This window comes from Equus caballus, chromosome 1 (genome assembly GCF_041296265.1).
Source record: "Equus caballus isolate H_3958 breed thoroughbred chromosome 1, TB-T2T, whole genome shotgun sequence".
NCBI classification, from domain to species: domain Eukaryota; kingdom Metazoa; phylum Chordata; class Mammalia; order Perissodactyla; family Equidae; genus Equus; species Equus caballus.
Window position 1 is genome coordinate 79,455,485 of NC_091684.1, and position 12,862 is coordinate 79,468,346.

The 12,862-nt window shown below is 38.6% G+C and overlaps 1 protein-coding gene across 2 annotated transcripts in view; it reads left to right on the forward strand.

The window, feature by feature from the left end:
• Positions 1 to 12,099, forward strand: part of ABCB10 (ATP binding cassette subfamily B member 10) — a 39,942-nt gene extending 27,843 nt beyond the window's left edge. For both annotated transcript variants that reach the window (XM_023646278.2, XM_070228353.1), the window contains 4 exons: positions 4,605 to 4,785; positions 7,880 to 7,923; positions 9,665 to 9,699; positions 10,189 to 12,099. In XM_023646278.2, coding sequence (XP_023502046.1) covers positions 4,605 to 4,785; positions 7,880 to 7,923; positions 9,665 to 9,699; positions 10,189 to 10,420 — 492 coding nt within the window. In that variant the 3' untranslated portion in view covers positions 10,421 to 12,099. The remainder of the gene's footprint in view (positions 1 to 4,604; positions 4,786 to 7,879; positions 7,924 to 9,664; positions 9,700 to 10,188) is intronic.
• The last annotated feature ends 763 nt before the right edge of the window (positions 12,100 to 12,862 follow it).

Here is a 12,862-nt window from a genome sequence, read left to right on the forward strand (position 1 = left end):
CAGCAGATGTTAGCTTAGGGCTAATCTTCCTAAAAAAAAGAAAAAGAAAAAAAAACAAGACCCAACACTATACTGCCTCCAGGAAACACATGTCAGCACTAAAGACAAGCACAGGCTCCGAGTGAAGGGAGGGAAGATGGATACTCCAAACTAATGGGAAACAAAACAAAGCAGGTGATGCCATACTTATATTAGACAAAGCAGACTTCAAGATAAAAAAGGCAGTGAGAGACAAAGAGAGGCAGCATATAAGGATAAAACGGACACTCCACCAAGAGCACATAACACTTATGAATATATACCTAACACAGGAGCACCAAAATATATAAAGCAACTATTAACAAACCTAAAAGGAGATATTAACAACAACACAATAATAGTAGGGAACCTTAACACTCCACTTACGTCAATGGATAAATCATCCAGACAGAAAGTCAGCAAGGAAATAGTGGCATTAAATGGAAAACTTAGGTCAGATGGGCTTAATAGATATACGTAGAACACTCCATCCAAAAATACCAGAATACACATTCTTCTCAAGTGCACATAAAACATTCTCAAGGATAGACCATATGTTAGGAAACAAGGCAAGCTTCAATAAATTTAAGAAGATTGAAATCATATCAAGCACCTTTTCTGACCATAATGCTATGAAACTAGAAATCAACTACAAGAAAAAATCTGGGAAAGTGACAAATATGTGGAGACTAAACAACATGCTACTGAACAACTAATGGATCATTGAAGAAATTAAAGGAGAAATAAAAAAATATCTGGAGACAAATGAAAATGAAAATACATAATACAACTCATATAGGATGCAGCAAAAGCTGCCCTAAGAGGGAAATTCATAGCAATACAGGCCCACCTTAACAAACAAGAAAAATCTCAAATAGCAGTCTTAAACTATACCTAACAGAATTAGAAAAAGAAGAACAAACGGAGCCCAAAGTCAGCAGAAGGAGGGAAATAATAAAAATCAGAGCATAAATAAATGAAGTTGAAACTAAGAAAAACAGTACAAAGGATAAGTGAAACAAACAGGTGGTTCTTTGAGAAGATAAACAAAATTGACAAACTCTTAGCCAGACTCGCTAAGAAAAAAGAGAGAAAGCTCACATAAATAAAATTAGAAATGAAGGAAGAGAAATTAACAATGCATACTCAGAAATACAAAGGATTAAATGAGAATACTATGAAAAACTATATGCCCACAAATTGGACAATCCAAAAGAAATGGATAAATTCTTAGACTCATACAACCTCCCAAAACTGAATCAAGAATAAATAGAGAATCTGAATAGACCAATCAACGTAAAGAGATTGAAACAGTAATCAAAAACCTCCCAAAAAGTAAAAGTCCAGGACCAGATGGCTTCTCTGGAGAATTCTACCAAACATTCAAAGAAGATTTAATACCTGTCCTTCTCAAACTGTTCCAAAAAGTTGAAGACGACTGAACAATTCCTAACACTTTTTTTTTTGAAGAAGAAGATCAGCCCTGAGCTAACATCTGCTGCCAATTCTCCTCTTTTTGCTGAGGAAGACTGGCTCTGAGCTAACATCCATGCCCATCTTCCTCTACTTTATATGTGGGATGCCTGCCACATCATGGCTTGCCAAGTGGTGCCATGTCCCCACCCGGAATCCAAACCGGTGAACCCCGGGCCACCAAAGCAGAACATGTGCACTTAACTGCTGCACCACTGGGCCGGCCCCCTTCCAACACATTTTATAAGGCCAACGCACTGTGATCCAAAAGCCAGACAAGAACAAAACAAAGAAGAAAAATTACAGGCCAATATCGCTGATGAACATAGATGCAAAAATCCCCAACAAAATATTGGCAAACCAAATACTGCAATACATTAAAAAGATCACACATCATGATTAGGTGGGATTTATGCCAGGGATGCAGCGATGAGTCAACATCTGCAAATCAATCGGTGTGATACACCACATTAACAAAATGATGAATAAAAACCACATGATAATCTCCATAGATGCAGAGAAAGCATTTGACAAGATCCAACACCCATTTTTTATAAAAACTCTTAATAAAATGAGGATAGGAGGAAAGTATCTCAACATAATAAAGGCCATATATGACAAACCCACAGCCAACATCGTACTCAACAGGGAAAAATAGAAAGCCATCCCTCTGAGAACAGGAACAAGACAAGGGTGCCCACTTTCACCTCTACTATTCGACATAGTACTGGAGGTTTTGGCCAGAGCAATTAGGCAAGAAAAAGAAATAAAAGAAATCCAGACAGGCAATGAAGAAGTGAAATGCTTGCTGTTTTCAGACAACATGATTTTATATATAGAAAACCCTAAAGAATCCATCAGAAAACTATTAGAAATAACTAGCAACTACAGCAAAGTTGCAGAGTACAATATCAACTTAGAAAAATCAGTGGCATTTCTATACTCTAATAACAAACTAACAGAAAGAGAAGTCAAGAATACAAAGCCATTTACAGTCACAACAAAAAGAATGAAATATCTAGGAATAAATTTAACCAAGGAGGTGAAAGAGCTATACAATGAAAACTTTAAGACATTATTGAAAGAAATTGATGATGACATAAAGAAATGGAAGGATACTCCATGCACATGGATCAGAAGGATAAATATCATTAAAATGTCCATGGTACCTGAAGCAATCTGCAGATTCAGTGCAATCCCCATCAGAATCCCAGTGACATTCTTCATGGAAATAGAATAAAGAATCCTAAAATTCTTATGGGGCAAGAAAAGACTCTGAATAGCTAAAGCAATCCTGAGGAAAAAGAACAAAGCTGGAAGGCATCACAATCCCTGACTTCAAAACATACTACAAAGCTATAGTAATCAAAACAGCATGGTACTGGTACAGAAACAGACACACAGATCAATGGAACAGAACTGAAAGCCCAGAAATAAAACCACACATCTATGGACAGCTAATCTTCAACAAAGGAGCTAAGAACATACAAAGGAGAAAGGAAAGTCTCTTCAAGAAGTGGTGTTGGGAAAACTGGACAACCACATGCAAAAGAATGAAAGTAGACCATTATCTTTCACCATTCACAAAAAAGACTTGAAGTTAAGACCTGAAACCATAAAACTCCTCGAAGAAAATATAGGCAGTACACTCTTTGACATCAGTCTTAGAAGGATCTTTTCGAATACCGTGTCTACTCTGGCAAGGCAAACAAAAGCAAAAATGAACAAATGGGATTTCATCAGACTAAAGAGCTTCTGCAAGGCAAGGGAAACCAGGATTAAAACAAAAATACAACCCACCAACTGGGAGAAAATATTTTCAAATAATATATACGACAAGGGGTTAATCTCCAAAATGTATAAAGAACTCACATGACTCAACAACAACAAAAACAACCCAGTCAAAAAATGGTCAGAAGATATTGACATTTTTCCAACAAAGATATACAGATGGCCAATAGACACTTGAAAACATATTCAACATCACTAATCATCAAGGAAATACAAATGAAAACTACAGTAAGATGTCACCTTACACCTGTTAGAATGGCTATAATCACCAAGACAAAAAATAGCAAATGTTGGAGAGGATATGGAGGACAGGGAACCCTCAAACACTGCTGGTGGGAATGCAGACTGATGCAGCCACTATGGAAAACAGTATGGAGATTCCTCAGAAAAGTACAAATTGAAATACCATATGAGCCAGCTATCTCACTACTGGGTATTTATCCAAAGAACTTGAAATCAACAATTCAAAGAGACTTATGCACCCCTATGTTTATTGCAGCATTATTCACAAAAGCCAAGACAAGGAAGCAACTCAAGTGCCCATCGACTGATGATTGGATAAAGAAGATGTGGTATAAATATACAATGGAATACTACTCAGCCGTAAAAAAAGACAAAATCGTCCCATTCACAACAACATGGTTGGATCTTGAGGGTATCATGTTAAATGAAATAAGCCAGACAGAGAAAGACAGACACCATATGATTTCACTCATATGTGGAAGATAAACTAACACACGGATAAAGACAAAAGATTAGTGGTTACCAGCAGGGAAGGGAGGTGGGGGTGGGCATAAGGGATAGAGGGGCACATTTATATGGTGACTGACAAATAATAATGTACAACTGAAATTTCACAACGTTATAAACTATTATGACTGCAATTTAAAAAAAAGAAAGTAATGGATAGAGATGGATTCCCCCTCGTCCTTAGTGGGAGGCAGGCAGGTGGAAAATGCAGATGGGCTCGGGTCTTCCAGTGCCTCTCAATTCCTCAGGGAGGGAACTGGCATTACAAAGTGCCTACTGTGCGCCAGGTGCTGTGTGGGTACCTGCTATGGGATCTTGTGTTCTGTAGTGTGGTGGGAACTACAGATTAGGAAATCAATCCTGTTCATGGTAAAATATGAATTTTTTAAAAGTCGGCTTGGTGAATTAATGGAGAATGAGGAATTAGAACCAAGAAAATGGTGTATGTTCTTTGGGAGCCGTTTAATAGTTTCTTAGATGTAAGAATGATACTAAGCTCCACTATATTTATTAGACGTGTTTGAAGTCTGTTTTGGAGTTTGTGATAAATATGTTTTATTTCCAATTTGTAGGAACCAATTTTGTTTTCTTGCTCAATTGCTGAGAACATCGCTTATGGTGCACATGACCCCTCTCTGGTGACTGCTGAGCAGGTAGAGAAAGTGGCTGATGCAGCCAACGCAGCTGCTTTCATCCGGAATTTCCCTCAGGGTTTCCACACTGTGGTCGGAGAAAAGGGTGTGCTCCTTTCAGGTACCTTTTTGTTAGTATTTTGTAGCAAAAACTGTCTGTTCCAAAGAACTCTCCAAACATTTCATATGGCAGTATTAGTTTCTAGTTAGTCTCTTGTCTCTAGAGTCTATGAAATTAGCCTTCCCGGTTTCTAAAATCCCTTTTGTATGTGGACAGCTCCCAAGTTTTCTTCACTTTCCACCCCAAAGGTGTTCCCAAATTCCCACTGAGTGTCCCATTGAGTCGCACTCAGCCACAGCAGCTTTTTTCTCATCTGAGAAAAGATGTGTTTTGTAACTCTAGATTGTCAAGAATTGTAGAAAATGAGGCAGATACAGGGTGGCAGCGTGATTTGTCCAGGGAGGCAAGGACTGTGATTCAGGAACAGACCTGAGATTGAAAGAGTTCTTTATTCCCCACTTTGACTTTCCATTTTAGACCAGGGGTGGGCAAACTTTTCCTATAAAGGGCCAGAGAGTATTTTAGGTTTTATGGGCCACACAAGGTCTCTATCACATATTGTTTGTTGTTGTTTTTTTAACAACCCCTTCAAGGTGTAAGAAGCACTCTTAGCTTGAGGGCCATGACAAACGGCCTGGTCCAGAGCAGCCCATGATGTGGTTTGCCGTGCCCCTTACTAGATGAATGGAGGACCCACAGCAGAGGCACAGTCGCTGTTCCCTGTGACATCAGAGCACATCTAATGTGTTGTAGTGTGTTATGGGTGCTGCATGTTCAGGAGGGAAAGAGAAAACTTATTTTGTATTGCTTTAGAGTCCAAAGGTGGGACTGATGAGTAGAACTTAAAGGGGAATAAATTTTTGGTTAAATACAGATATTTTTTTCATTACAAATGTTGAAACATGCTCTCTTCCACGATGAGCTCTGTGTCGCTGGAAGTGTCTGAGCAGAGGATGTCAGAGCGAAGGCTGACAGGCTGGACTAGAGCAATAGTCCTTTCCAACTCTAAACTTTTTGTTTGAAGTTAGACCACAGAAAATTTAACACAAAAATGTTTGAGGTTTGTTGTGTATCATCTTTTTTAACCTGTAGGCACTAGGTGAGAAGATGTTTTTGGTAGATTTGGAAAGCTGCAGGAGTAGAATCACACATTGCTGTGTAAAGGTGAACTGCTACCGCATCTCGGAAACGTGTCCTTGGGCAGAGGACCAGCTGATGCTGCCCATGCCAAAGTCCCTGAGCACTGAGGCGAGGGGCTGGGAGCCACTGTGCTCTGTCCCACCTTCCCCCTTGGAACAGATTCCACGTGTCCTTCCCTCCACCAGGATTCTCATCCTCCTTTGCAGAGTGAAATAACCAAAGTTTCCATCCACACGCTGTCTAGCACAGATGCCCAGTGCACCATTGGCCCCAGGGACTCCTCAGAGCTGACCAGAGCCCTTGGCTGGCTGCTCTGCCCACCCCCCTCAGAGCACTCAGGCTCCCCCAGTGCTCTGGGAGCTTCTGAGAGAAAGGACCTCCCTGCTTCCTTGCTGTGAGCACGCTGTTGCATGTTTGAGGACAGCTTTTAGCAGCACCACACTTTTCAGCTGTAAATGAGGAACTTCTTTTAAGGTGTTTTTTAAAAAATTGTATTCCTTTTTCTCCCTAAAGCCCCCTGGTACATAGTTGTATATTCTTAGTTGTGGGTCCTTCTAGTTGTGGCATGTGGGACGCCGCCTCAGCGTGGCCTGACGAGCGGTGCCATATCCGCGCCCAGGATCCGAACTGGCGAAACCCTGGGCCGCCACAGTGGAGCGCGCAAACTTAACCACTGGGCCACGGGGCCGGCCCCAGGAACTTCTTTTTAGATGAAATAATATAATATCTAGCAATTACCATTAATAAGTATGTCCAGCCAATAAAATCAACCAAAAAGCAGTGTTTTCATCACCAAAAATGGAATTGAGTTTTCTGAAAGTAAATAAGTTGGGAGGAGCGAGTCCGGAGTACTGCTGAGACTTTAGCAGTTTCAAGTCAGGAGTCGTGTTCCTGAGGAAGGTAGACAGGGGTGTGAGACAGAGGTGAGTCAGGGGGTTATCACAGACTTGCTGCTTACCTCTGTCTGTCCTGTCTACATTGCCCTCATTCTCTCTCCCCAGTTTGCTCCCTTGCTTTTAGTAGAATTTGAGTTTTAAAAAGTGGGGGTTAGAGTGGCCTACTCTATTTGTTACCTCAGTTTCCTGCATATACACAAACTACTCTATGTGCCAGTTGTTCCCTGGGACAGGGCAAGGAAGAGCATAAGGTGGGAGTGGAAGGTATCAAGAGCAGTGTTCTGAGGTCAAGCAGTAGAATCACAATCCCAGCGTCACTGGTGCCCTTTGCTCCCATTCATTTCACGTATGTTCAGAAACTTCTAAACATCTTGAGTGTTTGGTTTCCTTGCTACATTGGTTATTCTATTAGGGGGGCGATATGTGTTGTGGTTAAAAACATAGCCCTTCACACTGTGTAGGGTCAGACCTCGGCTCTGCCACTTACCAACTGTGGGAGCTTGGACAGGTTACTTTGCATCTCAGCTTTTCATCTGTGTAAAGGGCATAGTTATAGCATCTACTTTACAGGATTTTGTTTGTTTGTTTGTTTGTTTGAGGAAGATTAGCCCTCAGCTAACTACTGCCAGTCCTCCTCTTTTTGCTGAGGAAGCCTGGCTCTGAGCTAACATCCGTGCCCATCTTCCTCTAGTTTGTACGTGGGATGCCTACCACAGCATGGCTGCTAAGCAGTGCCATGTCCGCACCGGGATCTGAACCAGCGATCCCCGGGCTGCCGAGAAGCGGAATGTGCGAACTTAACCGCTGCGCCACCGGGCCGGCCCCTACTTTATAGGATTTTTTTAAAGATTAAATGTGATAATACATATCATGCATTTAGAAAATACCTGGTACGTAGAAACTCCTTAGTAAATGTTAGCTGTGATAATTGATGTTATTAATTTTGAGGTCAATGAGGAGACAGAATATTTAAAAAACAGGTTTCTGTTATACCATCTATCCCAGCTATGACTAACTGGAAGAAGCTACCTTCAGATTGCCACGTGGCTTGTCAGAAAAGCCTATTAACAAGAATTTTTGTTAAGGCTCTTAATTAAAAAAAATACTGTCATTGTCAGGTGGGCAGAAACAGCGGATTGCAATTGCTCGTGCTCTGCTTAAGGTAAGCCTGAGGCCAGTTGGCTGGCTTTTTCTCTTATTGTTTTTGATTAGGGTCCTTGTAATTTTAATTTACTATTTTTCTTCTTCTTCCTTTTTTTGGAGGGGGATGGTAGATATATGGGTGACACTTCTGGTGAAAGATGAGTTGAGATTTGCATTAAGTGCATGTTGTCCAAATTTAACAAGTATTTCTTGGGTCTTAGGAGCCCAGCACTGTGCTAGGGTTGTGAGAAGAGAAAAGTTTAACACATGGACATCCCATCAAGAAGCATATAGTCTTAATCAGTGAAACAGTGATTATATCAAAGTATCAAAGCAAAAAGTATGCTTACTTGTATAATTTGTAGTCAACTGCTAAACAGAATACTACAGACTTGAAATACTGACACAAGCCTCCTGAGGGGGAAAAGCCATTTCAGCTGAAACTCATAGACACTGGATTTTTTTAGGATTTGATGGGCTTCCCCTTTGTCATATAACTACTCTCAGATTTATAGGTGATTTTTTTAAAAACAGTTTTATTGAAGCAAAACTTACGTACCATAAAATTCACCAGTTTTAAATGTACTTTTCAGTGACTTTCAGTAAATTTGCAGAGTTGTTCTTGACCATCACGCAATCCAATTTTGGAATAATTCTATCACCCTAAAAAGATCCCTTGTACCCATTTGCAGTCTTTCCCTGTTCACACCCTGAGCCCACCACTGATCTGCTTTCAAATGTCTGTCTAGATTTGCCCTTTCTGGACATTTCACATAAATGGAATCAGATAAGATGTGGCCTTTTGCATCTGGCCTTTTTCACTAGTGTGATGTCTGTGAGGTTCCTCCATGTTGAGGCCTATGTCAGTGCTTTTTCCTTTCTATTGCTGAGCAGCATTCCTTTGTATGGCTGCACCACAATTTATTGTTCACCAGTTGATGAGCATTTGGGTTGTCTCCAGCCTGGGGCTATTGTGACTAGTGCTGCTCTGGGGGAATGACGTACAGGTTTTTGTGTGGACACGTGTTTCATTTCTTGTGGACAGATTCCTAGGCAAAGCTAGAATTTAATGTCTTATATACATCCACTTACTCTCATTTTTTCTCAGTTTTAAGTGATACTCCTAAATAAACTATAAGCAGGACCTTGAGAGTCTAGACTCTCTCTCACTCACTTTAGATCCCCACCTCACACTGTTAGTTGATTGGCCATCAGGATAAAACTACTATAAGCAATATCCAGTTCAGTGATTACTGTGATAATGGTTTAAAATCATCTCTAACTCTTCCATTTATGTGCTTATCTCAGACACTTACGAGTTTTTTTTCTTCTTTTATAGCAGCTTTATTGTGATATAATTCACATACTATATAATTCACTGACTTAAAGTGTACAATTCAGTGCGTTTTAGTGTGTTCAGAGTTGGGCATCCATCACCATAATCAATTTTAGAACATTTTCATCACCCCAAAAAGAGACCGTATACCCTTTAGCAGTCATGCACACACCCTTCCTTATTTGCCCATTGACTCCAGCCCCACTAATCTACCCTCTGTCTCTATAGATGTGCCTATTCTGAACATATATAAATAGAGGCACACAATATGTGGCATTTTGTGTCTGGCTTCTCTCACTTATCAGAATGTTTTCAAGGTTCATCATGTTGTATCATGTATCAGTACTTCATTTCTTCTTATTACTGAGAGTTTGTGTTTTTCTAATAAAATTATGTTTTATTTTTAATGTTTTTCCTTCCTCAGAATCCCAAAATTCTTCTACTAGATGAAGCAACCAGGTGAGGATATCTTAATACTATGTGTAATTGTATTAAACCAAATTCTTCCTTTACCGAAAACGTATTATTCTATACTTCAAAGTGATACAGCTGAAAAATACCTTTTTCACCCTTACACTCTAAAGTGACCGAGTCTGAATTAATAATGACATCTAGGAGGCAGCGGATGGGCTGAGTCATGAGTTGAGGGTCCTAGTTCCAATCCAGACATATTTATGATGACTCCTTAATCACTCTAATCAGCAGCTGTGCAGAATGCTGTTCTACTTACGTGTCGGTAGTTCTTTGGAAATCAAGGGTCCTGTGCTTCTTTTTTATAGTATCTTTATAATATAAAATGTATATAGTAGACACAAGATGTTGTGATTTTGATCACGTAAAAGTTCACTGTGACTGAAGGGCTACTGTATGTGTAACAGGAAATACATGAGTATACAGTATGCATGGCATTGACATCTTTGCTTTCTCACATGGGTTTTCCTGTTTAAGTGCACTGGATGCTGAAAATGAGTACCTTGTACAAGAAGCTCTAGATCGACTAATGGAAGGAAGAACAGTGTTAATTATTGCCCATCGTTTGTCTACCATCAAGAATGCTAATATGGTGGCTGTTCTTGACCAAGGAAAAATTACTGAATGTGGGAAACATGAAGAACTGCTTTCAAAACCTGATGGAATATACAGAAAATTAATGAACAAACAAAGTTTTATTTTAGCATAAAGAAGCAAGTCCTGGTAAACGGAATATGAAAGACTTTAAAGCGAAACAGCATTGCGGGAAAAAAACCTTAGAGACAGTATGAAATCTGTAAATCATACAAGTTATTTGAAATATGCCTGTTTTTTACAAAGTGTGTAAAATATTGTTTTGAGATGTACCTGTTCTCAAGACCTTTTTATTCAGAATTTTAATAATTGTAACTTTCTAAATGTCTACAGCACTGAAGTGATTTTCAGGTTTTGTACTTTCTTTTATCTTGGCACATTTTAATTAATATAGCATGGAACCTCATTTTCTTTTTACCTGCTGTTATAGACTAAAGCTATTGTCAAATGACAACTTTTAAAAGGGAATTATAAATAAAAAGCCTAATTATTTTAGGCCAGTTTGCCAATCACTGTGTAATTCTCTTGGTAGTATTCTACCTACTTGGGTCTGGTTTTACTAGCCAGTGTACCAGAAGAGGAAAACTTGACTTTTTTTTTCATCCTGCTAATCTCATGAGGCAAACCTCACTAGTATGTGAACAGAAATAGTTAACGTGACGTGGCCAGAAGGGGGCATTTATATTCCCCATCTCCTGTGTCTTCAAAGGTGTGAAAGTTTAGGAAGGTGTTCCTCTGAGATGAGACTGTATCTGAAAGTGTGCAATTTTCAACATTTTGGCACATGAGAGATTGATGAGTTTTAAAAAGGGAAGAAGCCCCATCTTTTGAATAGGAAAACCACTATTTTCATTATTCACCTATTTGTTTCTATGAATACTTTGGGAAGCGAAGCATGAAATGCTAAGTATTATCAAAAAATGGTGGAAAAATGAATTTTACATTTAAGTTATCTAAAGGCATGTACTTTGAAAATTATCTTTAAAAATTTATAATTCTTAGCCAAATTTTGTAGCTTTTTATCAGGTAAATACTTCTGAAATTTCATTCAGTGAAGCTAAAATCCAAATAGTATAACTGTAATTTTCAACCTTAAAACATTTGAAGAAAGTTTAGAAGTTCTTGCTATTCTACAGAATATCAAGAAACCTTAAGAACTTGTCACTCTTCTGAAAAGAGGACAATAACACTTTTTCTTTTATTTATGGTTATAGTTTTATTCACCTAAATGTCTTAAAATTCCTAAAGTAATGCTGACAACCATTGGATTTGCCATATTTCATTTGTGCTGGTAACTTACTGTTGCCTCAAGAAAAAATGCTTTTTCTACATTGATGATGCCAGAGCCTAAGAGGTAACCATGTTGATGTAATGAAAATGGAAGATTTCTCATGTACTAAGTATTCATTAGTTCCCTGATTGTACTGGAAAAAGAAACCACTATTCCATGATAAGCATGGAATATTTCATTCTACGTATGGGCACTTATTAATGAACAGAATGAATTCAGTGAATGAATGAACTCATTGTTCTTTGAATTGTAAACAGTACATCAATGACAATCATTTTAACAAGCTTTACTTGTATTCTTTATACAGTTTGCTATTATGGTGTGGTTCTCAGAAAGCAGGCAAAACACAATTACAAGGTTGGATCTGGGGGAAATCTCTTTGTGCCATAGAAGCATTTACAAAATTGGATTTGATCATTATGTTTTATTTTCTAATACAAGATGTTCAGTTGTGTCTTTAGGTAATATTTTATATCATGGATTAAAATTTATAATTAACTTCATCTGTGTCTGTCACTGCTGGTAAAACTTTTTACTACATTCAGTTTCTTACTAGAATTTGGCTATAGAGACTCAGGAATAAAGAAAAACATTACAAATATAACATTATACAAATATTACATTATTATATATATATTATATTATATATATATTATACAAATATAACATCATTACAAATATAGAAAAGTAAGTAGTAATTATAAGTTCCGTGTCTTTCCTCCTTATCTAAGAGTGTTAATGCTCTTATTTGTTTGTTATTGATAAACATTGCATTTAGTTGCTTCAGTTCAGTAAATAAGTATCCCCTGCCCCACCATGGACAAGGAACTGTGCTGTGGAGTTGATGACAGATGAGTCAGGCGCAGTATCTGCCATCAAGGAGCTTCTAGTTTAGAAAGAAAGGTAAGGCAGATACAAATTAACTACAAGAAAATAGCTAAATATCACAGAGGTGGTGTTAATAACACTGTGTTTGCTACCACTTTTTTGTTTCCAGAGTGTTTCCATGTGTTGCCACGTTTGATACTTTGGCAATCCTATAATTTAAACAAATTCCTATCCCCATTTCACAGATGAGGAAAGCAGCATGGGGAAGTTGTAAGTTAATTCAACACTCATGCTGTATACCAGAAGATATTAGAGAAACAGCCAGGGGCTGGACGAGGGGGCCTTCTGAGCCATGCTGAAAGTCGGAGTTTTCATCCTACATGCGTGGAGAGCCATTGAAGGATATGTATGCTCATGTAAGCGATTTAGAAAATAAGC